Here is a 27,583-nt window from a genome sequence, read left to right on the forward strand (position 1 = left end):
TTGACATGTGACATCTCTTTCTGACCGTTAGAGCCAATAGAATCGAAGGGGAATCGTCCCGCACACACTCATGTTAAAAAAAAGATGGTGTCTTCGCGCATTCAATCTTGCTACAGAGCGTAGGAATGTCCTGCTCTGATGTTTGAAAACGGAATTGCAGTTTTATTGCTTATAGATTATCAGAACATTTCAAAGGGGACATAGCCACATTGGATATTAACCTATGGATTAACTACAGCCTCGTTGTTATCTATTTAATGCCATTGAAGACCAGTTTTGACCAGACAAAACCGAGGTAAGCCATGTTAGCGTTGTGGGCTACCTAGCGCCACATGTTTTGATGTACGTTTTTGTTGATAACGTAGCGAGTTTGTATCTTTCATTGTTGAGGTGGGCACCGTTAGATTTTGTGTCTTTACGATCATAAACCATGTGTTGGATGTGCAGATAGGATAAGTAATAAGGGAGCTAGGAGTGATTTTCGGTGCAGTAATAGGTTAGCATTTTTCGCTCGGGGCTAATTCAGAGGCTCACTGTTAGCATTGTGTTTTAAAAAAAAAAAAAATCAGTTAAATGAGTTTTTCCCGTTATATGGATACAAAATATTCATAATTTATTAAATATTAAGGTTCCTTAGACGTTGTTTCCTGCAAATGACGCAATTTCGGCCCCGGAACCGGGTCTGTGGGGCTTAAGAGTAAGTTTGAGTACAGTTAAATGTACTTAATGTATTGTAGCGACCCTGTATAGGAGGCTGAGGGTGTCACTCAGGATCCCCCGTCTCTTGGCCAATCACAGAGCTGCACAGGATGCTGGTCTAGGTGCGGGCCTATGGTTGGGGGAGCGGACGGGGGAGGGCGGGGAGGTTGTGACGTAGACACTGGTATATATAGGTGTGTGTGTGGGAGTTATAGTTGTGTAGGTGGAAACCCCAAGCTGTACCTGTACCTGTACCTGTATTCCTATAAGCTAAGAAGAGTTATTAAAGCCTAATAACTTGAAGCCTGTTTCCGACTCCATCTGTGAACATTACAGTATCAACAAATTATATTTCTGGAAAAAGATGTCCCATCAGTTTTACTTTAGAATTTTGGATTTACTGCAGAATTTTATTGTATTTTACTGCTGTAAATGTTAAAGGTTATGCTAATTGAAATTGTTGTTGCTCAGAAAAACACCTAATTCATCAGTTTATCAGAAACATTAAAATAAAAATATCCACACATTACGAGATATAGTTTTCACTGGACAGAAAATTATAAAAAATTGTAATGAGAAATATGACCAATGCTGACAGACGGAAGTAAAGGACTAAAAAGTCAAATAAATTGCCTCTGAGATGTAGAAGAGTAGAAGACTAAAGCGCACTGAAAATGTTTACTTGAGTCAAGTACTGGGGTAAATGCACTTAGTTAAACTCCACCATGCACTGTGTGTAACATACAAGCAAAACAGGAGGATACAGAGCTGACTTTAACTCCTTCAATAGGTTTTTCAGTGGTTTTCACACTGATAGACTCAGTTCCTCAGAGCCTTTGGGCCTCCTATCACGTGTTTGGGATTCTGACATGTGGACAAGGTCTCTGCACCGCCATCCTGACTCTGACAGCAGCAGCATGTGTAAGAAACAGACTGAATATCATCATTAAATTATGCAGAGAAACTACAGCATCAAAGTTATGTATATACATATTTACATTCACAGGCTAAAACCACCCCGGAGCTGTACTACATGTCCCTTATCCTAACTATTGCTTCTATTTTCAGTACAGGTAAAGTGTTTTTACTATAAATCGTGGGACTATTCATACATACACTGTTTTCTGCTCAAAGGAAATAACACCTGCTTGTGTCTGTTCAGGTTTTTTCATGGTGAGAGGAGGCCTCTGGTTGACTAACAGGAAGCATGTGACGGATCCGAGCAGAAACAATGAGCAGTAAAGCGGTCCAGCTGTCCCACGTTGACATCTGAAACTCCCCATATTAAGATTTCATGTGGTCTCTATGCCACCGGCAGCTGGTAACTTTAAACCATGGGAAAGTGACTTAATCCCCCTCACGTTTTATCGCTCACTTCACAAAGAACATCACAAAGCAGGTGTTTGTCTTAACTGTTAAAACTATTTGCTTTTTATTTGTTGAGGAACACTTGTTTCACAGTCAGTCAAATGATGTTAATAAAGGTGTAGTTTACACAATGCTGTGTTCAATTATATACAAACACAGATGTGAACTCTGTAGTACCAAACATGATGTCTATTTCATAGGAAGAGAAAAGCAATATGAACAGACTATAGGAAATTGTATTCAGTTTATATCTCTCACCTTATTTTCCGAACAATTGGGAAACTATATAAATTGAGAGTGGAATGTGAATGGAATGTGAATGGAACAGGAATGGGATTGTTTTTTATTAGTGAAGCACAAAATATCTTGAATTACCTGAAACATTTCAATAACAAATGTTGTTATTTCCAGTATAAACATCGACATATTTTCACATTTTATTTTTTGTTTTAACTGATGACATTTCAAGTGGATCACTGCCAGCTACAATAGAAAACACACACTTGATACATGTAGATTACACAGTGAACAGCTTGTCTGCACATTCACAGAATCACCTGAGATCATAGAAACCACCTGGATTATTAGTTAATACATCTTTCTTCTAGTTAGAATTACTTTTGGCACCCCATTATTGTTGGTCAGATATTCTTATAGTGCTACATAGCCTGCACTCGAACTGCAGACATGTACTACATGTATTTGCTAGATTTTCACTCACCTCACACAAAATTTGATAAACCATAAAAAAAGTATACATTTCACCCCAACACACACAAGTATTTGAATGAGGTTCAAACTTTAAATAAAAAAAGAAAGTACCAGTAGATTTTAACCCATTAACCACATATTGCACATACTCAATATTCCTGCCAGAAACCTGATGACCTTATTGAAAAATACAGCAGTGATGTTACAGTACTACCTTCTATGATGTGCATATGAATTATAAACATTCTTGCTTGATTATTAATGCTTTATAATCTGCTTATAGCACATTATAACTCATGTAAGCACTACTACGTATTTATAAGGCTTTATTCAGAAAATAAACCACATTATAAAGTTATTTTCTAAATTGATTTTCAAGTATCATAATACTTTATAATTGCTGTTCCATTACTGACATCTTTAAGCACATCCATGTTGATAAAAATAATATTATAAAACATTATAATGTTTTGCTGATGATTATACCGTCTAAGTTTATGATTATAATACATTATATAGCCTAACAAAACTATTATAATGTATGACAACAATAGGAACTATAGTACACTATGATCCTTGCAAAACAAACATGTCATTGAATCTAAAGCAATAATAAAGTATGTGTTTTAATCATTTTTTATAAAGCATTATATCTATTTATTTGTGCTAATGACTATGAGTATGCAGTGCATTAAGCCGATAAGGAATTATAGGTATATTTAAAAAAATATATGGAATAGACATCATAGAAAGTGTAACCATCAAGTACATGCGATTATTTCTGGTTAATGAGTTAAAACATGTAGAACTACCGGTCCTTTAAGTGCTGGCTCATATTTGCTTTCACCAATCAGCCGTCCAATTTAAGCAGCTCAATCATTTGTATTCGGATTGAAAGGTAGGAATGTGATTCCTATCCTAAAAGTGCATCATAGTCAATATACCAGACCAGTTTTCCATCGTCAGGCTTCACCCCGGTGACGGGCCACTTGTCGGGGTTGTCCTTCATCCTGCTCAGCTGGGTGATCAGCTCGTGCTTGCCTTTGCCCATCACCAACAGAGCCACCGTGCGCGCCTGGTTAATGGCGCTGAAAGTGAGGCTCATGCGCTGGTGAGGTTTGACGGGGCTCTCAGTGAGGGCCACCAGACGGTCCCCGAGCTCAGACACCTTACTGTCCGGGAACAGAGAGGCAGTGTGGCCGTCGTAGCCCACCCCCAGCAGCACAAAGTGGAAGCTGGAGCCATTGACTAACTTTCTGACCTCTTTCTCGTACAGCAGCGCTCCTGCGTCCTCCTCCACACACAGGCGCTGGTTGAGCTGCACTGGCATGGGGTGGATGTTGAAATAAGGGATCCTCACATGCTGCAGCAGATGGTCATGCAGGCTGTGGAAGTTGGACTCCAGTTCAGTGGGAGGTACGCAGCGCTCGTCCACCATCCACACATGGGTGTCCCTCCAGGGGAAGGAGAAGTGGTGCAGGGCCAGCCTGTGGAACAGAGCGAGAGGAGAGGAGCCACCGGAGAGGGCGAGATGGAAAACGCCGCCTTCACGCACCGCTGCCTCCGCTGATGCCTGGATGTCTGCGGCCAGCCTCTCCACCAGCTCCTCGGACCAGGCCGACACCATGGCAGCACTGCGGAACTTGCCTTGCATCACTTGGGAATCTTTTGCTGACGTGCCGCTCATCTGATCAACACCGATTATCACCACCTCACTGCTGTAGCTAATGTCTTTCCCTTTCACACGCAAGTCCAGCATGTCTCCGTTGTCGGCCCCCCCGGGGTAGATGCGGGGGAAAGAGCCTGCTAGACTGGTGAGCAGCGGCGTCCATAAGCCCCAGGAGGCAAGCAGGTTTTCAGCACTAATGAAACTGTTCTTACGTCCGGCAAAAATTTGAGAAATAAGTTCTGAATAAGCTTCTCGATTCTCTGATGGGGTCTGCACATAATAGTCTGAAATAGGTAAACCTAGAACATCAACATCTGTATGCTCAGTCACTTCCTTCCACTGACCTTCCTTTAAAACGGGCTTGAATAAATTCTTACTCACAAGAATGGCTGGATATTTAAGTTGGCCGTGACCAAAGTGGAAAACTATCTGTTTGGGCTTGCAGTGAACGCTGTTGTGGTTTTGAAGACAAAAGACGTTGTTCTTGAAAAGTATGCGTGCGTATCCCACTCGCTCATCTAACATCTTCCCTGAGATCAAAATAATTGGCACACCTTCATACTGAGCCTCATCGATGTGTGCCAACACAGCTGAAAGACACAAATATAGTCACTTAGTAGCAGAAATAAATGTGTTAAGTCTTTCAATACAAACAGCCAGAGGTGGGAGAAGTACTCAGAACTTGTACTTAAACAAAAGTAGAAGTACCAGGCGTGTAGGAATACTCTGTTACAAGTCAAATTAAAAAATAAATAAAAGTACAAAAAGTAAAAGTACTCATTATGCAGATTGAACCATTTCAGAATAATATATATAATATGTTTTGATTATAATGATTGATACATTAAAGTGTTCTCAAAGCTGGTAAAGGTGCAGCTAGTTTGAATGACTTTGTATACTGCAGGGTAGCTTGTGAATTTACTCCAGGTGGAACTAAAGCCTGATTTAAGACTTGATTATATTTCACATCATTCATCTGCAAAGTAACTAAAGATATAAAATAAATGTAGTTAAGTAAAAGTACAGAATTTACCTCTGAATTGTAGTGGAGTAGAAGTACAAAGTAGCATAAAATGGAAATACTCATTGAAAGTACCTCAAAATTGTACTTAAGTACGGTACTTCAGTAAATGTACCTAGTTACTTCCCACCTCTGCAAACAGCCATAATGATGAAAAAGAAAATCTGTCACCTGCAAATGTCGGAGTGAGGCTGACGTGATCTTTGGTCTTATTCATCTCCTGCTGCACTGATGTTTTGTACGCTTGGTACTGGCCGGTCACAGCTTGGTTCTTGCCTATCGGCAGCAGATTACTGAAGATCTGCAGCTTGTTTTGCAGCACCTCCTCCGTGCTGCTCATATTCACAGGAAGCCTCATGGTCAACAGGGTCATGACCTCAGTCAGGTGGTTCTGCATCACGTCTCTGATCACCCCGTACTGGTCATAGAAGGGAATACGACCTTTAGATAAAAACAAACAAGAGAGGACATCACCCTCAAATATGTCAAAGTACTTAGAACATTATTGCAACAACACATCATGTAATAACTCAACAAATAGAACTACTTTTTACTCTGGTATGTATTAACCCTCACAGCTTGTATCAAACAGTTTGAATGCAAATGCAAGGTTTATTAAATAAATTCCAAAATGCTGGAGTTTCACAAAAAAAATGTATAATACTTTTTTCAATAACAAACCAAAATTAATGTCTCCATCAGTACATGTTATGTATTTTTAGGAAGGCTATGAAATAGTGACACTGGGTGTGGTTTTGACAAATGGCAGATAATCTAATTGCTTCTTTCAAAATGAATTTTGGGTCTATTAATTTCTTTATTTGGATTTTAAGAAAATATTCACAAAGCATACATAACAAAAATAAACACATCTAGGTACATAGATTAACTACATAACAGATGACAAATACGAAAATAAATAATAAAAGAATAATATTACAAATAAAAGAATGGATACATTGTTAATACTCAGGTATACATTAATTATATTGTTCTATACTTGACCTATTTTTCCCACCTTTCCTTAAAGATATGCATTTGGTTTCTAATTCTCATAGTTGTTTTCATTACATAGATTTCATTTACTAAGTTATTCCATTGTGTTTACAGAGTCATTATCTTTTAGCAAATTCCTTGTAATGTGTTTGATGATCGCTATTCTAATTAGCAGAAATAGATAGGTTAGGAATCTTTTTTTTTAAATTTCCTCTGGTGTTTTCCCCAGTAATAGGGATAATGGGATTTGTGTTGAGAGAAATGCCCAAGATATTGGACATTTCTCTTAAAACCTTCTCTTAAGACTTCTGGGAAACAGTTTTAAGAGAATGTTGAGTCTCTATAATACATGAATGCATAAAATAAACATTGTTGTTTGGATGTTCATTTTTTAAATAATGAAGGCATCCATTTTATTACATAATTGAATGTAACAAGAACTCAGGCAATTATTAATCACCTTTAACATCGAGGGTCTCTTTCAAAACAATCTCAACTCTCTCGATGTGGTGCTTGTTCCAGATGGGATCCAGATACTTCTTGTTCTCCACTCTGAATGGAAGAATCTTTGCAACCACCTTTGAACAAAAGCAGAAAAATATAAACCATGAAATCAAAAACAGCTGAATTACAGGGTCATGGGTTAAGGCACACACACATATGTAGAGGGTTTTCCTACCTGCTTTCCCAGGTAATGGTCGATTCTAAACATTTCTTCATCCTTCAGGGAGCTCCCGAGCTGAGATGCAAGAAGCTGAGCGCTCCTGAAGTCATGCCCGAAAGGTTTCTCCAGCACCACCCTCAACCACGCCCCGCTGGCCGGCCTGCAGCTGTTATTTATCTTATCAGCAATATCCGCATATGCAAAGGCAGGTACAGAGAGGTAGAAGAGCCGGCCTGCCTCCGGTATTCCCTCCTGTTGAAGCTCTTTCTCAATGTTCTTTGCCAGTTCCTGGTAGTCCTCTAAGGCCTTCAGCTGCCGATACTCAGCGAGCCGCAGGAACTGCTCCTTCAGCACGGCACAGCGATCGGGGGATGTTTCCTTTGAGCAGGACACGGCCTTGACGATATCAAAGAAGACCGGTGTGGCGGTGCTGGCAGGTGATAGTCCCCCGCCGTAGAAGGAGAAAGTGTTTCCACCACTGACCTGGTTAACGTACTGCTCGAAGAAGCCCTGCCACAGGTACCTCTTTGCCAGGTCCCCTGTGGCTCCTACGATCACCACGGAAACATGGCCGGGTCTCTGTGCCTCTGCTTTCTCCTCGCCATTTCCTCCCTGGACACTCAGAGTGACCAGGAGCAGGAGCACAGCCACAAACATGCTCTGGTCCTAACCGTCCAAACTCCTGTATGAACACAGAAATCAGAGTCATCACATCAAGGCATCTGGCAGCTGTAAGCCAATAAGACATCATATCAAAGCTTAATCAAAACCAAGCATTAAATATGCTGTTTTTAAATGAATGATTAATATGCAAATACTTGTCTTGATTACTTGTATTGCTGTCCTTGACCAAAGACATTATTAGTAGAACATTCATGATTTCCTTGACAATCGATTAGATTACTAAATCATCTGGGCCCAGGAGTTCAAAACTTTGAATCTCTATCTAATCAGATCAGATTTGGATTTTGGGTAGTTCAAAACCAAAAAACAGGATTAGGATCACTTTGATATCCGATCAGAACAGGAAATCAAATCCAAGCTTTAATCTGGATCAAATCTTCAAAATGGGTAGTTCAAACCGACAACACAGGATTGGGAGCAGTTTGATCCTAAAATACCCATTTTGAAGATTTGATCCAGATTAAAGCTTGGATTTGATTTCCTGTTCTGANGAGTGTGTGTGTGTGTGTGTGTGTGTGTGTGTGTGTGTGTGTGTGTGTGTGTGTGTATGTGAATCAGCTGGAACATGACACAGATTGTAGATTTTCAATGAGTCACATCATTTGTTGAACTGTTGTCAGAGGACCACATTTTCTAGCCGCACCCCGGACTTGGAGCATATGAGTCTTTGTGTTCATGTGGGAAAGGGCGTGGAGCTGTTATTACACTGTGACAGAATAAACTTTAATTATCAGGTGTGATATTTAATGAACTCTCATTCACAGCTTATTATAAAAGTGTCAATATTGCGCCATCAAATAGCTTTTAAAATGGGATCTGAAACAATTAGTCGACTCATATCTTGGTAGATCAACAATTATTTTTGATAAGTTATTAATCATTGAATTCATTATTCATCCAGAAATTGCAGAACATGTTGTTTTCAGCCTCTCAAATATGTGGATTTATTGCGTTTTTTATGTACCTTTTCTGAGTTGTTTTACGTAACAGTTGGACGGTGTCAGTGTGCTACCATGGAAACAGAGTGTTGTCAGTAACTGTTCCCACCTGTTTAGTGTTTAGCTGGAAATCAAAAGACACACATATTGTATAGTCAACGATAGACGTTGTTTAGTATCCATTTTCTCTCAACACTGTTAAATTGCATATCTTTGACTTTTGTACTGAAAACAACCTAAAGATTGAAAGACATCACCTTGGACTTGGAGATGGACATTTTCATATTTTTTCTCACATTTTGTAGAGTAAATGTTCAAAAGAGAAAATAGTCAGAACATGTATCAACATTCAGCCCTAAATTAAATGTTTAATCTTATTGTGCTTCTAAGATTTGTCACACTGTTCAAATGAATTTCCAGTGAAACCTAGCAGAGGGGGAGGTTAACATGTCTGAGTGAGTCACGGTGAAAGGATGGAGCACAGTTGTGTGTAGATGTAACATTCTGCTTCAACTTGGCAAAGTCATTGAGGTTGATCAACTCCGTCTGGATGACATGTTCCACCAAAACAAGCACTTCTCGAGCAATTCTTGTTAACAAAACAAAACTGTAAATATAGTTCAAAGTTGAGGTCAGATCTGTTCTGATTTTCACCTCAGGGTAAAGAGAACATATACTTTCTGACCAGGGGATGGTGGCAGAAGAAAAGTGCCACCAGAGGTGAGCAACCTATATCAGGAGAGTTGATCATGTTTTGAACACTTACATTTTAAGTATAGAATACATAAAGCAGAAGAAAGGGAGAGGAGGAAGGTCTTTTTAATTGTGCATTTCCACGATAAAGATTCAAGTTGAAAACAAAGTAAAATGCACAGTTTATATAAATCAATAGTAGTTTGATTAATTCTCAAATGTTTTTCATTTCTTCTATACTTTTATTTAAACTTTATTCTCACATTTTTAAAGTAAGTCTTGATTTACTTTATTCTTAATGTTTTAAGAGCCATTGCAGAGTTTCTTTTGTGAAGAGGTTGTAAGCAGAAAATGTTAATCAAGTAATCAAGTCACTTTTGAGGATTTAGGATCATAAATCTAGCAAAAATATGAAAGGTTAGCTAGAGATATTTGATAAATAGTTTCTTGAATTAACATTTGAGTTTGACATGTGTAAAATGTATATTTTTATTATTTATTTTTGCAATGGTCTCACAGTTAGGCTACTATTCTAGTTTTCCGAGATTATAGTTGCTATATTTTTTTATACACAAAGTGCAGCTATGGCTGATGGGAATGTTTTACGTATTGATCATAACCTAAGCAATGCATAAAATACATTTTAGACCTCATGGTGGGGCTAGATGAAAAGTGGGGGATCACCAGAGTTCACAAAGGCTGTGAATGTCTCGACCAAATTTCACGGTAATCCATGTAATCCATGACACATTTGACTTCTAAACAAAAATGTCAACTTGCTGTTGGCACTACAGGAGAAGTCAGGGGATCACCAAAGTCAGCAGGGTTCATCCTCTGGGGACCATGTCTGTTTCAAAGTTCATAGTAATCCCTCAAACTGTTGCTGAGATATTTCAGTCTGAGCCCATAACAAACAAAAACACGTTGACTACAGAGTACAGATAGTGATCCAGTCACAAGGAAACACGGATTTTATTGAAAATCACAAAAACACAACACCTGGCAAATATGCGCCAGATCAGAGTTATTTCTCATGTAACAAATGACATAAATACAAAATAAAATAAATATTAAATAAAAATGAACAGTTCGTTTAAGACACAATGTAAACAAACAAAAGACTGAGGAAAATGCATCGTATGACACAGACTAACTACAGAATGTGTGATAATTTGCCCTGAGTTGACTTTTTTTAAGTAAGTCTCATTGATCATGAATGGAAATGTAGAAAAACAAACAAATATAAGGATCCAGAAACTCTGGCAGGATAAAGTGAGTGCTTGGAAGAGAATGCCCATAATAATAAACAACATAAAATATTTCAGTCATTCAGTAAAAACAGACCAAGCAATCTCACGTTTTCTCACATTTAGCATTTACTTTTATAATTGTTTTAATTACAAAATTTCATCACGTGTTCATTTTCAACATATAAAACATTTTTTTTACATAAAGATAAATTAATTGTCTTCTGTTATTATAAAGTACATAAGTGTTTTGGAGCTAAGTCCTTTCTGAGTGGCGTAGAGGCTCCTCTTCAGTCGCGCCACACTAAAAAAAACCCTGCAGTGTAGCTCAGTTTCACCCCCCCTTCAGTCCTCCCTGTCCGTGAGTGAAATGGCGTGGTCGGTCAGTGCACTTTGATTTGGAGGAATGCTTTAGATCACACTGTAAACACGCTGAGCGAGCTGGTCTCGTCTTTCAGACCCAGGATGCTGTACGCTATCCTCTTCATGTGACCGGGCAACCGCACTCCAATGTTCCTGATGTCTCTGAAAGGACGAGAGAAAATATATAGTTTTAAAAGTGTGCTGAAAACAATATGGACTCTGTGAGACTGCAGTGGTTCTTGTAGGGCAGCATTTAACATGGTGGAGTGTCATCTCGTTGAAAAATAATATCAATTATGTTTTGATCGGAAATAAATATATCCATGTATTGCAGCTAAAGGCTATTAATAAGCGTTTTAAAAGAATGTATGGAAATATGTCTTCAAACAGTGAGCTTTAAATAATACAAGCCGGTGAAATAACTTGTTAATGTGACAGAGCTGTTAGGGTATGTCGGATTTAAAAAAAGGCCACTGCTGTTGAAGCTGTGTTGGTAGAGAATGAGAGGAATGACATGGGCAGAGGCGGAGTGGAGTATTTCTGCACAAACTGGATAACAAATGTTCGGGCTGAGTGCTCAATACTTTCTCTGTGTTACTAAAAAATGTGGCCTGGTGCCAGATGAATCAGAGCTGCACCTGTGCCATGTGTGCACTTACTCATGCCTCAATGCGAGCACCTGCTCCATGGTCGTGATCCCCGCACGAGCGAAGCTTTCGTTGTACTGGTTCATCTTGATGGACTCCAGCCACTCGGCCACCGACCTGAAGGTGGTGCCGTCACAGCCGCTGGTGCTGGGCAGGCGGATGGACACGCTGTGAAAAACAACGGATATATTTGAGTTAATCATCATTAACTGATACATGTACACTGATTGCACGTCATTAAGCTGAACAATAGGAAACAGGTTTGCAAGTGTAATTTTCTAATGTCAAAGACAAATACTGCTCTAGTTAAAGGAAAGAATGGAGACAGATCTTAGAAATAATACATTCATTGATTAATATCTGTCTCAACTATTAACACTAAATTAGGGTTTATAAATGCCTTATGTTTAAGTTTACTAATTCTCCTCAGAATCTATGGAAGAGTATTAGGGCCAGGCTCATGCTAAAAGAACACCATTTGTTTTAGCTAAGCATTACGGCAATCAGAGATTAAAGTATATGCCCTAATGCAAACAGTTTTGATTTTCAAAGGTTCGTTAATGAAAAATGTTAAACCTCAACATTTATTCTCAACAATTAGACTTTATTTTCGGAAATGCAAAGAAACAAACTTTCCCCTCGCCCTAAAACTGGTCTGTAGGATTAATTATACCTCTGAGAGGATTAGTGTCTTTTACAGTTTTACTTTTTGTACCAAATCATAAAATAATGTTCATACCGTGGATCAAAGTCAGCGATGGTTTTCAGAGACTCTGGGCACCGGAGCAGTTTGTCCAACATGGTGACAGCGTCAGTGAAGCGAGGCCGTTTGGAGCGGTCGTTCTGCCAACACTGGAGCATGAGCTGGTAGATAGCGGAGGGGCAGTCCATTGGAGCAGGAAGCCTGAACGCCTCGTTGATAGCCTTCATGACCTGAGGAAGAGCAAAACCAGTGCTTAGATCTAAAGTATATTTATGAGAGCGGTGACAGACAGTCTGAAAAGGTGCTTTGTTCGTATGTTGACTTAAACAGTTAATTTGAAAAGGATGATGGGAAACTGCTCTGGATGTCAGGCAGCTTTTTATCACCAGATACCCAGCTGAGACTCTCAGTGGTTATACATAATAAAGTTGAACCTACACAGCCTAAAACAATCCCTCATCTCAACCATAACAGTTGGAAACATACCTCATGGTTGCTCATGTCCCAGTAGGGCCGTTCTCCAAATGCCATGACTTCCCACATAACAATGCCGAAGCTCCACACGTCGCTAGCTGAAGTGAATTTCCTGTAAGCGATGGCCTCAGGGGCCGTCCAGCGAATGGGGATTTTACCTCCCTGATAGAAGAGAAACAGTAAGAAATCATATTTAATTGGTGCAGAGAGTGCAAACACAAGGCGCTGAAAGAAAAGCACTTTGGATTGGACGCTTGAGAAGGAAATAAAACAAGGGTGGTTCTCTCTATGCTTTCAGGCTGTAAAATGTAGACTTACCCTGGTTGTGTAAGTGCCCTCAGCATCATCCTCCAGCACACGTGACAGCCCAAAATCAGAGACTTTGCACTCCAGGAGGCTGTTAACCAGACAGTTTCTCGCTGCCAGGTCACGGTGGACGTAGTTCATGTCGGCGAGGTATTTCATGCCAGCAGCTATTCCCCGCAGCATCCCCACCAGCTGATATGAATGAATCTCCCCATCTCTGTCCTAAAAGGAAAACAATATTAAATAACCTTTTCTTACACTTAATTGTTAAAACATTTTCATCTTGACATAAATGTAAGTTAAACACAACTTCCTTTGTTTTATGGAATTTTTAACTGTATTTAAGGAATAGTTCAACATTTTGGGAAACATATTATATGCTGTCTTGCTTAGACTTGAAGAAAAAAAACAATACCATCAACTTAATGTTATCGAAAATAAAGAAATAAACAGAAAACATAGATTTAAGGCAAGACGAGATCATTAGACGAGTGGTTTTTAGTTTGCACCCTTAACAAATAATAAGGACTATAAAAATTATGTTTATGTCTGAAGCTCAGCTCTTGACATATTGCACGTACCTTCAGATATGTGTCGAGGGCTCCGTTCTCCATGTATTCGGTCACTATCATTAAGTGCTTGACTGAAATTAGAAACAGAAAATATAGGTTTAGAGAAAGAAAACCACAGCAAGCAGCTGATGCAAATGAAATTAGAGTGATTTATTTGATTTCTTTCTGATGTTATGGACTCACATTTGGTGACGACTCCCTCCAGGCGGATGATATTGGGGTGCGAGAACTGACCCATGATGCTGGCCTCGCTCAAGAAGTCCTGCCTTTGTTTCTCAGAGTATCCCGGCTTCAGGGTCTTGATCGCGACGGGCACCTCCCCTCGCCCAGGAGTCTTCATTACGCCCCAAAACACTTCCCCGAACTCTCCTGATTGGCAGACAGACAGCAGGAGAACACTTTAGGAACCATGCTCTAACTTTTTCATTAAATCAAATCGTGTTTTAAAAAGAAATACACTCACCAACACCGATGACTTTCTGTTTGCTAATGGCACTGGGGTCAATTTCTGTGACAAACTTCGCGATGGCAATGTTAGGGTCCTCATACATGTGTGGATCAACGTATGTCTTCAGAGGCTTCAGTTGATCTAGGATAGAAATAAAGACCAGATTTTTAGTCTTAATGATAACCGAATAAACTGGTGATATTATTTTTGAATGTACAGAATGGTTTTCTAACCTGTTGAGAAGTAAGGATCTTCAGGTCCTCCCCTGCCACGAGAGTTCATTCTCCTGAAAGGAAAACATGAGGGATTACTAAACAGAAAACAGCTTTGAACTAATTGCAGGTCAGTCTCAGCTGAAAAGACCAAGGCTGTATTCAATAGCTACACCGGCTATTACCGATAAATCCTCCTTGAGCTGTCATACCCGAATATCTTTAATTTACTCGAGCTTGTGGCACATAATCACACAGTCTGCAGCTCTGAAGATAACATTTATCTGAATGACACAGGCGTTGGACGGGGATCAGAAGCATGTTGTTACCAACCGTTTACGCAGCAGCAGGACGGCCACCACAACGAGCAGAATAACCGCGACGCCAACGACTGCTCCCATCACCATGGTGGAGCTGTTCTGGGTCAGAGACTCGGCTGTGCAAAACACAGAAAGAGACACATTTAACAACTCAAGAACGAGAAATAAAAGATTGTACAGAACACATTTTGAGAAATGATTTAAAGGTTCCCGTTACCTAGAGGTAAAGTAGGGAACTCGTGCTCCACACTGTAGCTGCCGGGGTTTCCTTCTGAGGACTGAGGTCCAGGCCTCAGTGCCTGGACCCTGAACATGTACGTAGTGTCTGGGGTGAGGTCACTGATCAAAACGGAACTTTTCTCCAAAATCAGGACTGTGTAGGTGGTCACATCACGCTCGCCCTCATCATCCTGCGCAATAAGGAAAACAGGAGGAGTCATTTTAGAAACCATTTACAGCCACAACTTTGAACGAGTGAAGGAGGGACAAAGGAGCAGTGTGTCTTACTTTTCTGCGGTACATGAGCTCGTAGCGGTGATTGATGTGGGCTGGAGCCCTGCGAGACAGAGTCCAGGACAGAGACAGACTGGTAGGGCTGCGATCATCCAGATGGATCAACGTCACCTTGGGGGGATCTAACGGTCGGTGAGGGACAGAAAGCAAAATAATGGTTAGTGACTAATCATAGACTTTGGAAAGCACATTTGGAAATGAGAGCCTTTGGGATTCTGTGTGTCACATTCCTCGTTGTGTAGTAAGCCCTTCTTTTTGGATGATGGTTTGTACTGAGAAATACAATTCTAAATATTTAAAAATGACTGTTTGAGGTTCTGAGGACAATAGACCTCTTTCAACAGCTTAAAACATTTGATTAGTTTTACTACTTTTTTACACATTGTTTTATCGTTATGATTAATGTTAAGAATCATAGTGTATATAGACTGGTGCTCACAACTATTTATTCGAAAGCATTATACACAAGGGTATCATAGAAAGTTGTTATCATTTCTACTTTCAATAGTTTTCTTTTTGATTTTCATTATTATTTTCACACATACTTAAAGTAAAGCCACTTAGAGCATAACACAAGGTTAAATCAGAGCAAAAAGAAGAGCTTTTCTTGTGTTTGAGCTCACCGTTGTAGTCCAGAGCGGTGGTGATGCTGGCGATGGGCCTCTCCATACCGAACTGGGACACGCCGCTGTGAGTCTCCACGATGAAGGTGTAGTTCAGATGAGAGTCCAGGTCACTAATCACAACCTCAGTGTCCTGCAGGTCTGTCGGACCCGTCTCGAAGCGGATCTTCTCGCCACATGGGACACACACGGCCCCCTCGCAGTGTTTGCACTCCACACTGTAGGTGAGGTCCCTGCGGCCCCCGGTCACCAGCGGCAGGCTCCAGGACAGATGCAGCCTGCCCTCTGCTGAGAGGGTGGTGGAGGTCAGGTCTCGAGGGGCACTGGGTGGAGCTAAGGGAGGAAGTACATGACACAGAACAGTTAGCCTGATCTTCAGTAATGAGCTATTAGTTTACTTTATGAGTCAAATGAAATTGAGTGTGGTTGTTACCAGAGCAGGGGGACGTAGGAGGGTCTGAAGGGGAGCGGAAGAAACCCTCCTCACATTGACAGTCGGTGGCGCCAGCTGCGGACGGCGTTGTGTTATTGGGACACACTTGACACAATTCGCCTGATACAGATGGCTTGAAGTAACCTGGTTTGCACTCTGTGTGAGATTAAAAAAAAGGTGTGTGTTAGTTTAAGGTTGTCTTTAGGACTAACTATAAAAACAGACAAACACAGGAAGAATGAATGATGTAAATGCAAACAATGAAGCCGTCTCTGTAATACCAGCCCGCTCCACCCTACAGGAAGCATATTGTGAGTAACCTATAATCACTGAGCCTTTGTATCTGGAGGAATGAAAAGGGATTTCCCGGACGATCTGCCTCCACTTGCCTATTTGGCCTGAAGGCCTAATCTCAGGTCACACCGACAGTGTGAACCGGACGACAGAGGAGCATTAAATCCATCAGGTGATCTGATCTGCCGTTCCCCTGTGAACCCTCAGATCATGCTCTCTGGCAGATGATATTTATGTTTTTGCCAAAGGAAATGGAATCTTGGACACTTTTGAAAGAGATGATGATGATGTGACATTTGAGCTCACTGATAAACAGCCTTCCAGGGCATGAGAGGTTAATGAACGTGTAGAGTGGACAGAAAGTACAGCGCCAGAGCTGCAATCCAGTCTGAGGCTGATGTTTCCTTTCCTTCTTCCTTCCTTCCTCTAACCCCTGACACCAGTGGCAAATTACAGCACCCAATGTTGAAGAGTTAGAAGCAGGAAATAGGAAAAACTGACAGGAACGAGTATGATTTTCAGTTTGTTTATGGAAATACACAAACATACTTTCTGAGTTGATAAAGGGCTCCAGCACAATATAAACTTTAAAAGAGGATCTTATAAAAGATATCTTCTCTCTGCTTTCATTCTGCCGCCTCCCCCCGGGTGGAGCCTTTCATCTGGCCCCTGTGCTGGTGGCCGTGAGAAGAGGTCGAGTGAACCCTGGATTTAAGACGCGGTCGCCTTACTTCACCATTCAGGCAGAAGGACCTTTGCACTCCAAGTAATGCCGCAGTGGAGGAGAAGGAACAGGTTGATTTTGAGTAGGAGGGATAAAGATGAATAGATGGATGGGGGATGGGGGCAAAGGTCTGAAGCACCGACAGAAGTTCTCCCTGGGGAGTCACTTGGCGGCAGTGGGGGTGCAGCAGAGGCCTTTTCAAATAAGAAAAGGGGGCCAGTCCATTTCATCCTGAGCTGCAGCAGCAGGACGTCTGTCACGTACCAAAGAAACTCCAGCCCTATTCATCCATTGTCTCTGAGATTGGACGGAGTGGGGCCATAAATATGTTGCTTTTCTCATTAAACAACTCGCAAATGGCGGCATTCCTCCAATGTCTGCAAACATTGTAAACGCTAACTTAGGCAACGATGGATTCTCATAATTACATTGAATTAAAGTCTGAGCGTCTTTTTGTGAGTCATCAAAAAGCGTTGAAATACAGTTTTAATTTGATTAAAGCTGCGGTGATTAACAGATTAGTTGTCAACTATTTAATTATTTAAATAAAAACGTATTTGATTATTCAATCATTTTTCCTTTGTTTTTTTTTTAAGTAGTCGAAAATTCCAAATCCTGATTTGAGTTGTCAATGAAAATAATTGTTGGTTGCAGCTCTCCATTCAATTCCAAACGTTTCTTCAGCTGACTTTAATTGTCCCCTTCTTGATGAAATCTTCTCACGCTCCTTTCTGACTACTGCACACATGTGAAAAGGACTTGTGTTCTGCACCGGTGCATCTGTTAATTGGATCTGTTTTCTGCACTTTGTGTAGGTCCATTGTTCTAATGAGTAGGAACACGGATTAGGGAGCTCGTTGCGTGTGTTAACAACCGGATGAAAGAGCAAAGGGAGGCAAAGCGGGGCATGTCATTGGCTAACAGCTGTCCTGTTGCTCCACTAATCCTCTTGACTAAATTACACTCCACACCTAACTAAGCAGCCACGAAACTAACCACCCTCATGCACCAACTGTTGACTGACTCCCCACCCTCCGACTGGGCACAGGACAACCTTCTCATTTGTGTCAGCATTCCTCCTCTTCTCCCTTTACTTCCTGTTCCCACAACAGTTGTTCTCTTTAGGGGAATGCAGGCCATTAGCCTCGAGGATATCACTTTCTCTGGTGTACTTGAAAATAGGGAGTTGGAACAAACTACAGCATTATAATTGTTTTTTAATTTGTGTATAAAAACATCCTAATACTCAGGTCATCCTCCAGACTTTGGAATCGCAGATTTTCCCCGTCATAATATTTCCTATCTTTCCCAGCCAACTTCCGTTTCAGGTGCTGGGCTCAGAGTCCACTGTGGTCAGAAACCTCAAAGACTGAAGCATTCCTCTGCCATGACTTCCTCCCCGCCTTCCTCTTTATTCTTTCTTCATTTTTACAACCCCAGTACAAGATTCACTCTATGAACCACTTATCTATCAAAAAGGTATGTAGCGCTTACAATAACTTCCATAAACTTTTAGACTTGCAACTAATAGATGTTTGGTCTATATCCTGTCACAAAATAGTTTTCAAATATGTTGTTTTGTCCAACCAGTCCAAATATAATTCAAGCAGTAAATCATCTCAACTGAAAAGCTACAATTATTTTTGAAATTTTGGAAGAAAATAAGAAGTAAACGAAGTAACAATTATCAAAAGAGTTTTCAATTACTCTTTTATCAATCAACTAATTGCTTAATTCTTTAAGCTGGTTCGAGGGATCAGTTGTGTTAAAAGAAATGACTGGAAAAAGCCAGCTCTGCCAGTCAAGGTGACTTTCTCAGGAGTCATAAACCGCAGCCTTACTCAGTCTAACCTCTGGCAGGCGTGTCGGCCTCTTCCCTGTAATTGTGGCCCCTGTCGCCTTAGCAACTGGCCCAAAACAAATACTTGCGAGCAGAAGACATAGCACTCAGGTAGTTATTCTGACACATTCACACGGCTTCTTCCTTCAGTCAATCAGTGCTGGAGGTGACGCGAGGGTGAAAGAATTCCTTTCAAAAGTCCCTGCAGCCGACTGAGCCCTTTCTCCCTCCTCCCCCTCCTCCTCCTCTCCGTCCTCTCTCTCCTCCCACGCTTCCTCCAGACGCTCAACACACCACGCCCGAGAAGCCAGAGACAAATTCCACACGAACAGTAGGAGCACTTACTGTATAAAAGCCGCAGCTATGTCTTTTACTGTACACATTATTTTATTGTTCTGATATGTATTCACAGGTCCTTCTCTGGGGCTGTTTACATAGCTTTCTTTGTTTTAAAAACTACCCGTCTAATATCTAAATGTTTGGAAAGTTTTGTATTCTACATACCAAAACTATACTTCCTTGATTTATTTATTTAAAAAAAGGCACAACAAACTCAAAGCCTTCTGAGAATTAGTGTGTGGTGTGGAATTTGGACATAGCTTCTTGTACTGTGTCATCACCTCCAGACATCGACCTATCCATATAACAGCCCCATTCCTGAGTCCTGAGGAAAAGACTGTGGAAAGAATTTGTAAAGAGATGAGGCATTGATGGGAGGCTGTTGACATTTCCCTCAGTGGATTTATCATGGAGCAATCTGTGGTTGCTGTAATATCAAAACACAACAAACAGGCTTAGTCATCTTCCCCGTTTCCTAAGCTCCCTCCTGCCGTACCTGTCCCACTTCAGCACAGATACGCCAGAGATAGAGTGCTTTTGTGAAAGATTTCCAAACAAACCAGACACAATTAACATTCCTCAGCGCTCATTCCTCACATGTTGCCAGAGGAGTGGTTGGAGGCTCTTCACTTACTACAACTCACATGGCAACATAAACCCTTCTCAGTTGAGTGCGTGGCAGTTTTTTGGCTGTGCTTACCTTGGCAGGATTCCCCGGTGGTTTCATAACCGGCGAGACATTGGCACTGCCCCACGGGAACCACCCATTCTCCCTCAGCTGTGCAGTAGATGCGTGGGGTGGCCTGGCTGACGGCATTCTCCACACAGGCTCCCTCCACCTCCCTGAGAGAATCCGCCACAGTCTCCGGGAAGTCCGCCAAGCTCTGCACCGTGGCTGGGCACGTCTTGTAGTAAACTCTGACAGACAGCAGAGCCACACACGCGCCCATGTCCTGAAAAGCCAGGTAGAAGCCCTTTCTAGACAGAGGCCCCATGGCCCTCGTCTCCATGTTGACCTTCAGCACGCGACCCCGTGTGACCTCGTCAGGAGCGATGGTGGCCACTTTGCGAAACTGGCCTTTACGGAAGTTGGTTCCGACGTCAGCGTCGGCCTCTGAGATGAAAAGGTTGAAGGTTTCTTTGCAGGCGACTGAAGCACCATCAAAGGTGTTGCAGTCTCTCACAATAAAGCGGAGCTCCACAGAGACTCGAGTGGCTCCCGGGCGCCGCTGGATGAATGTCGTGCGTAACCAGTTGTCCTGTTCCGTAGAGTCAATGCTACACACACTGTAGGTGTAGAATAGCGAGCCGTTCACCACCGTTTGAACTATCTCCCACTTAAGGAAAGAAAAAGACAAAAAAAGAGGAGATGGATTAGTGTAAGGGGCAAAAGTCACTGTCACACAGCTACAATAATCAAAGGAGTATTTTTCAGGGAGTAAGTACAGGGTTTGTTTGCTTTGTTCTTGTTGAGGGATTTATTTATGAGACACCTCTTCTTTCATGCTGACTGAGAAGCTCATAAAGAGCAGGAGTGAGCAGGAGTGAGCTGGAGCTTTTTTCCACACATCAAGATTATTGGCCTCGACATGTGCCATGCTCTCGACGTGTGTGGTTTTCCACTAACACACGAGGCTGCATGTTGTGTGAACCACACACACACACACAGCATATACTACTGTAGACTACCAACTAACATTTATGGCAGTTTAATGAGCTTTATAAGCACAGTGGCAGCTAAATTGGCAGCAATTAAGACTTTTTAAGAGAGGGGAGCAATGACGAGCAGAAAGATTAAAAGCCTCAATTCAATATTAAGATGTAACACCTCATAGTAGCAGCACTGGTGTGTTTGCAGTTATATTTCAATGATTAGACATCACTTGAAATTACTATCCAACTTGAATCGCCTACTTAGGAAAGTGTACACAGCATTTAGCTAATCAAATATTAGCTGAAACCACACATTGCAGGTCCCTGTGACAAATTTAAATAAACGTTTGTGAGAAGTGTGAGAAAGTTGGATGAACACAAAGCAAAGTTTGATGGACAAGGGGAAATCCTATCTGATAAAAGGAGAATCCTTAGATCTTTGAGAACGTAAGAAGAAACGTGGCCCACACAGTGGAAGTGGCCATGTCCTGTGTCTTTTTTTAGATGGAAAGCCACTGAACTATAGATAGAGGGATGGTTCTCCACACATGGACCAGTCTTTCTTTCTCTTTTACTTATGTCTAACCACAACTGTACAGATCATCTTGCTGTTGATGTCATCTCTAAGGTCAGAGAGGATTCAGAAACCTTGTTGGAATGAGCTCCTGTGATAATGTAGGTTGAACCTTGGCATTTTAATGGCATTCATAAGTCTGTCATAAAAGGTTAACGTCAACATACTAGCTTAACTCTTACATTTCTCAGAGGGATTCATTATTCTATGAGAAGAAATAACCCTCTTTTGCTAAATATTATTGATTTCCTCACATCGGCTTGTCTTGCGCTAATTTTGTTTCCATAAGTTGTCTTACTCAGAGAAAGAAAGTTTGAAGTCTTTAACCTGAAGTCTTAAAAATGCCAGTTGAGGTATAAATACTCACTCCGTTCTCATATGGCAACGTCAACCACCCCAACTCTGATCCTGAAGCTCTCATATCCAGCAATACTTCTACAGACACAAACAGAAAAACATATATTACAGAGTGACAAGAACAAAATGACACAATGATAATGAATAAAAAAACTAAAATATTCGCTTCAAATGACATCGAAATATTTTACAGACCTGAACTTATAGGCTGTAAAACAATTAGAAAATGACTAAGATCTGACTGTACTAAGAAATGGTGTGGCTTGATCTCCGGGAACAGCAGTTTTATGAGGGCACATGCCATCCTTTGACGGTCTAATCGAGCATGTCGGTCTGATTCAGGACTTCATTGGCCGTGTCCTCCAAATCCAGGATACAGCATTAATAATGTCTGAGAAAGGCGTGGGCACTTAAATTGCCATGACGAGCGAAATACATGAATCTAAACCACAAGTAAAAGAAAAGTCTGACATGTTAAGGCAACTCACAGGTGCCCTTTAACCCTAAATTGGCAAAGGCCATTACAAATGTAAACGTAGCGTAATTCTCTTAAAAGACTGGTAGGCTGTATAAAAGAAAAAGTGATAATGCGATCTTTTTGAAGATTTAAATCAATTTGAAAATTAGAGACAAAGTTTAATTAGGCTTCGTGAAGGGATATTATAAAAGGCAACCCGCACTATATAATGTTTTACACTGGCTTTCAGACTAAAACACAACAAAAAAAAGGTACTATATTCGCTATTTTAAACACATTTTAAAACAGAAGCAAAACTTAAAACAGGCTATCAAATTCCAACCTCCTGACTCACGATGTGCGCAACAGCTCGGCTTCATTTTAGTTTTTAGACAACGCGTAAAAAAGTAGCCTACTTACGTTCTTTCGACTGGAGGCTGATAAAGACGTGATGACAGAATAAAAAGAGAAACAAGTACACCCGACATAACTCCATGATTCCGCACAACTTTTATAAAAAGTCGTGTTTTTAAATCCCGAAGTCTCTCCTCCGTCGGTCTGTCCCACACTAACTTCACTCTACCGGCTCACTGAGCCCATTCACAAACAGGTGGCGTCATAGCTCCGCCCCGCACGCTCTGGAATGTTGAAGTTCTCCAAATATGGTAATTTAGGGGCGGGGCCAGATGTATTTGACCGCACCTGTTTTCATTCATAAACTGTACTGTAACAGCCTCACTGTATTGATTTTAAAGTGTGTGTATGATTTTCATGTACTGGTATTTTTTTTGGAGTTTTCTGTTTCCATAACATGTTCTCATTCAGATTAGTGAAAAGAAACATCCCAAATTGTATCTTTTCAATATTTTGGATATTTATTTTCTTCTAAGAGGTGTTTATTTATTTCAATAGTCGAATTGCTTCTCTTGATGTCTCTTGAATTCACCAACAGCTAGCTGAATGCTTCACTTGCTCATTTAAACACAGTTTCAGAAAACGTGTTGATCAAATGTGTTTTACAGTGACCATGGGATAAAGTTGAATACACAACCTGTTATACAAGAACATAATACTGAGCGATGAACAAAGGCAGATTGTTTGTAATAGTTATGAATTACTGGTTATTTGATATGGGACTTTAAAGGGTAAGGTCATTTATGGTGATTTTATATTTCAAAGGTTAGAAATCTTTTCTTTGGATTCTTACTAAAAGATCTGTCTGTACCTGCAGCGTTAACTGTATGTTTTATGGCCAAATCTTTTAATGTTTACTCTGTCAACATGTGTTTTTTCTTTTGATGATTTCTTTTGATGATTTTGACAAAGGTGTTCTCAGGTTTCTGTCCTGGAAATGTTTTCAAATGAGGACATATTTGATAAGATAATGTCTAATTTGTATATTCAGTTTTCTCGGAATATAAAAGTATTGTGTTAATATAGGCAATCAACTGTAACTTTCATGTGTATATCTATTAGTTAGAATTTACCTTGTTTAATTGTAATGCTTCCCCTTAATTCATCAATATTTGTTAATTAATAGATCCATATCATGTCAAAGTCTATAGGCCTACATATAATCTTACATATTGTTAATTTGAATGTCTGTCGTTCACAAGTAAAGTGTAATTCAAATATAAAGCTTATAGGGTCCTCACACCATCATAAAACCATAATACTAATATGAAAATACAATGAAATACACATCACACAATACACAAACTACAATGTACTAATACTGACTAATACACACACATCATTACCTTGCTAATTTACAGTACAATTAACTCAAATGGGTGCAGCCCTTGTTTGTCTATTCGTCACTTAGGCCTTACCTTTGTGGTAAAAAATATAATATTCGGTATTAATAATATTTCAGTATGTAAAGTGTTTAAATTGACTCAAGGATGCCACTCAGGGAAAAACTACAGATACTACAATTATAACAAAAATACAAGAAATAAATAAAAGTACCAAAGTATAGAACAATTCAACCAAAGTACAAGTACCTTGTATTTAAGAAAGCCATTAAAATGTAAGTAAGCAAGTCAAATATAAGTACCATAAAATTGCACTTGTGTACTTATATGTAGTAACTTTCAAATGTGATTTTCTGAAGGTCAGTATAATGATCATTTATATTGTTTAACAAATTAGTATTTGCATTGTTATAATGGACCTGTCTACACAGTAATGTGGAGCAATACACTGAATTTTACTCTGTTCAATTATTAAATGTTAAGCTTTGACTATATTTAAACAAAGTAATAAAGGCATTTTTTTTCTTAAAAAATAGTTTATAATAAAGGTGAAACAGTAAAGAGTATGTCAAAGATTTTCCTTCAACTCTCTCTCTCTGATTTTTATTTTATTTGTATTAACAGTAGATTTGGTGTCTTGCACATGGCATGGGAATTTAATTAAAAACAGAGCACCGAGCTGAACCAGTGCATAGATGCCAACTCAGTCCAGCTCGGGTACATTTGCACTTGGTGTTTAAATATACGTTTAGGGACCCTCTATCTCTGCTGGGACGGGAACGGGAAGTTCTGTATGTAGCGAACAATATGTGTCCGTTTACAGTACAAATATGTTTGAGCTTTACCAGTCTTTCCATATGATAGCGTGTTTAAGCTTGACAATCTTTCCGACCGTCTCCAAGTAATTGCCCGAATCCTCCAAATGTCGCCCAGGACTTGTCTTTCCCACGACTGGTAAAGGAGGGGTCAAGTAGGAGGGGGTGGCCTGGTATGAATATATGACTATTAATTAGACGCTCCTCATAGAGAACCTTACAATTTGGGTATGAATATGTGTCCACAAAGAAGATCTAACAATAGCATCACCTAGCAACTCTTATCTTGAGGAATTTCAGAGTCAAGTCTTTGCTGTGAAGCGCCGCGTACTTGGAAAGAAGAGCCCCTCAATTTGAGAGCCAAACACAGCCAGACACCCTGACAAAGACCTCCCAAAATATCAACTGAAGAGGCGGACATTGTCTTGTCCAACGTTACTATACACGGACATTAATCATACAACAGACGGAGTGAAAGATGTTGGTTAAATAATAGATTAACAAGTTAAGTGTGGGCTGATTTATGGCTTTCTGACCTTCAAATCAAACTGCTTACAAAAACAAAAGGTAGTTTGACATGATAATTTCAACACATCGGGAAAAGGAGAACAAAACTGTCCCTTTCTTAATAAATCATGCACTGCAAATTAAGATGCGCCTTAACCTCATAATGACATGTAGATTGTTTTGTTTTTTAAGGTTACATAATTAATATCATGGTGAACTTTTTACTCACAATGGTAAAAGGTTACATTTCAAACATGGTTCCTGCAGCAGAAAAAAGGCTGTTTGAATTATATTTTCCTCAGCTGTTTGTCAACCTAAGCCTCCACAAATATCTGTTGTACTCGTTCAAGTATCACTTATTTTAGTTAACTATATTTCACAATTTGTATCTTCGGGATATAGAAAGTGGGATCTGTTTTTCAAACCCAGAAAGGCCCAACACAACGCTTGAAGATCCAGAAATCCTCACTTGCAAATGGTCTGACACACTCTGTTTTGAGTGTGAACTGACACTTGAAGGAAACTCTCCATCTTAAGCACTCACGCTGCCTTTCTCTCCTCACTTTAACGGTTTTGATACACAACGAGGTACGCTAAGGAGTTATTTTCAAGTGTGTTAATGCTTAGGTCCTGAGAAGTGGTTTCTGTTGTCACCCAGTTCTCAAAGGAGTCAAAGGTTAACACCCTCTCTAACACACAAGTATGCAAATGCTTTCATTACAATACAGGCTTCTTTTTATCCACCTAACTGTGCATGCGTGCTGCTGGAGAGCAGACTCACATCAGCGCCCTAACACCCCCTCCTCCTCTGGTCGCAGGCTTGTGAGGGTGATGACAACACAAAGGTACTTCACACTGGGGGCTGGGTCTGCATTTTGTGGGTCAGTGAATGGCAGGCCGGAGCAGCAACGCCATGTCATTCAGAGCCTGCCCCCCTCACACCCCCTGCTTTCCTTACACTTCTCGTGGTATCAGCAAACAGAGAGGTGGATTAAAGAAAGCACCGGGGAGTTTTTGTGTACTGCCAACACAAAATGCACCTACTGTTTCCCACCATCTCAGTGAGGCCCCCAAAACCCTTGTTAAGAACTAACGGATTCACGCCTTTGTTTATTCGTTCTGAAGACTACAGCCTAACCATCAGTAAAGAAAGAAGTACTCAGATTATTTACTTAAGTAAAATAGAAATCCACAGTCACCAATAGTAATAATTTACCAGTAAATGTGCTGCAAGTACTGTCACTTAATTAAAGGTCAGAAGTATTTATGTCATATAATGTTGGGTTGGTATTAATGACAATGTATTGTATTTGATAAAATAATCATGTATTTTGTATTTTTAACCAATAAAGTAACTAAAAAATGTAACTAGTAGATAAAGATGTTGGAATAAAAAGAGGAAGCAAAGAAAAGTGTGCTTAAGTATGGCAATTACATAAATGTACTCACATTACATTTCTACACTGCTTTTATTAGTTGCTTATTTATTTTGTTAGCGTTTTTAAAAAAGTCCTATTTGTCTCAAATACAAATACATACTTTTGGGCCTTTCAATAAAGCAACATTCCTTTGCTTGAAAGAGTGGTTTCATTTGTATTTTTATAAATAATATATTTTAAAAGTCTGCTTGCAATAAAATAATGTGGAGGTTTCTGCTTTTCATTCTTGTCTATCTGACTTTAGCCAGATAATCAGACTGGATTTAAACAACACAAAAGAAATGATTCAGAGGTCTGGAACAACACTAAAGGAGACATTGCATTTTTTAGATAATCCGGTGGGGTTTTATGAGCCTATGAGGTAAAGCTATTCAACCCACAAGGAGTGTGTAATCCTTCTGATAACATACAAATCACACAAGGTCAAAACAATCTTGTGTGTGACGACAAAAACATGAGTTATCTTAGCCAAACAACAGGACACTCTTCAATTCACTGCGTGTATTGACACTGTATGGAACCA

The 27,583-nt window shown here is 40.2% G+C and overlaps 2 protein-coding genes across 2 annotated transcripts; both read right to left on the reverse strand.

Annotated features, from left to right (window-relative positions):
* Nucleotides 1-1,926: 1,926 nt before the first annotated feature.
* h6pd (hexose-6-phosphate dehydrogenase (glucose 1-dehydrogenase)) lies at nucleotides 1,927-7,901 on the reverse strand. Its single transcript, XM_010783840.1, has 4 exons — nucleotides 7,144-7,901; nucleotides 6,925-7,042; nucleotides 5,640-5,909; nucleotides 1,927-5,037 (listed from the first exon to the last, which is right to left on the reverse strand). Exons 1-4 carry the CDS (start codon nucleotides 7,783-7,785, stop codon nucleotides 3,692-3,694), a joined length of 2,376 nt encoding a protein of 791 aa, XP_010782142.1. The 5' UTR covers nucleotides 7,786-7,901; the 3' UTR covers nucleotides 1,927-3,691.
* Nucleotides 7,902-10,379: 2,478 nt separating this feature from the next.
* epha2a (eph receptor A2 a) lies at nucleotides 10,380-23,112 on the reverse strand. The gene is made up of 17 exons (XM_010783842.1): nucleotides 22,963-23,112; nucleotides 22,096-22,163; nucleotides 20,202-20,838; nucleotides 16,305-16,460; nucleotides 15,872-16,204; nucleotides 15,243-15,370; nucleotides 14,953-15,145; nucleotides 14,749-14,851; nucleotides 14,437-14,489; nucleotides 14,219-14,344; nucleotides 13,939-14,124; nucleotides 13,765-13,826; nucleotides 13,196-13,405; nucleotides 12,890-13,039; nucleotides 12,440-12,633; nucleotides 11,713-11,868; nucleotides 10,380-11,215 (listed from the first exon to the last, which is right to left on the reverse strand). The coding sequence occupies exons 1-17, from the start codon at nucleotides 23,036-23,038 to the stop codon at nucleotides 11,107-11,109; spliced, it is 2,940 nt and encodes a 979-aa protein (XP_010782144.1). The 5' UTR covers nucleotides 23,039-23,112; the 3' UTR covers nucleotides 10,380-11,106.
* Nucleotides 23,113-27,583: the final 4,471 nt, after the last annotated feature.

This window comes from Notothenia coriiceps, unplaced genomic scaffold, assembly GCF_000735185.1.
Source record: "Notothenia coriiceps isolate Sejong01 unplaced genomic scaffold, NC01 NC01_scaffold00025869, whole genome shotgun sequence".
Lineage (NCBI taxonomy): Eukaryota > Metazoa > Chordata > Actinopteri > Perciformes > Nototheniidae > Notothenia > Notothenia coriiceps.

Excerpts from the sequence above, each read along its gene's own strand:
- h6pd (XM_010783840.1), bottom strand. The coding sequence starts at position 7,785 with ATGTTTGTGGCTGTGCTCCTGCTCCTGGTCACTCTGAGTGTCCAGGGA. Across the intron at positions 7,043-7,143 it reads ACCATTACCTGGGAAAGCAG|GTGGTTGCAAAGATTCTTCC; the intron begins GTAGGAAAACCC and ends TTTTGTTCAAAG. Across the intron at positions 5,910-6,924 it reads AGAGACCCTCGATGTTAAAG|GTCGTATTCCCTTCTATGAC; the intron begins GTGATTAATAAT and ends TTTTATCTAAAG.
- epha2a (XM_010783842.1), bottom strand. The coding sequence starts at position 23,038 with ATGGAGTTATGTCGGGTGTACTTGTTTCTCTTTTTATTCTGTCATCAC. Across the intron at positions 22,164-22,962 it reads CAGCCTCCAGTCGAAAGAAC|AAGTATTGCTGGATATGAGA; the intron begins GTAAGTAGGCTA and ends TTGTGTCTGTAG. Across the intron at positions 11,869-12,439 it reads ATCGCTGACTTTGATCCACG|CGTGTCCATCCGCCTGCCCA; the intron begins GTATGAACATTA and ends TGTTTTTCACAG.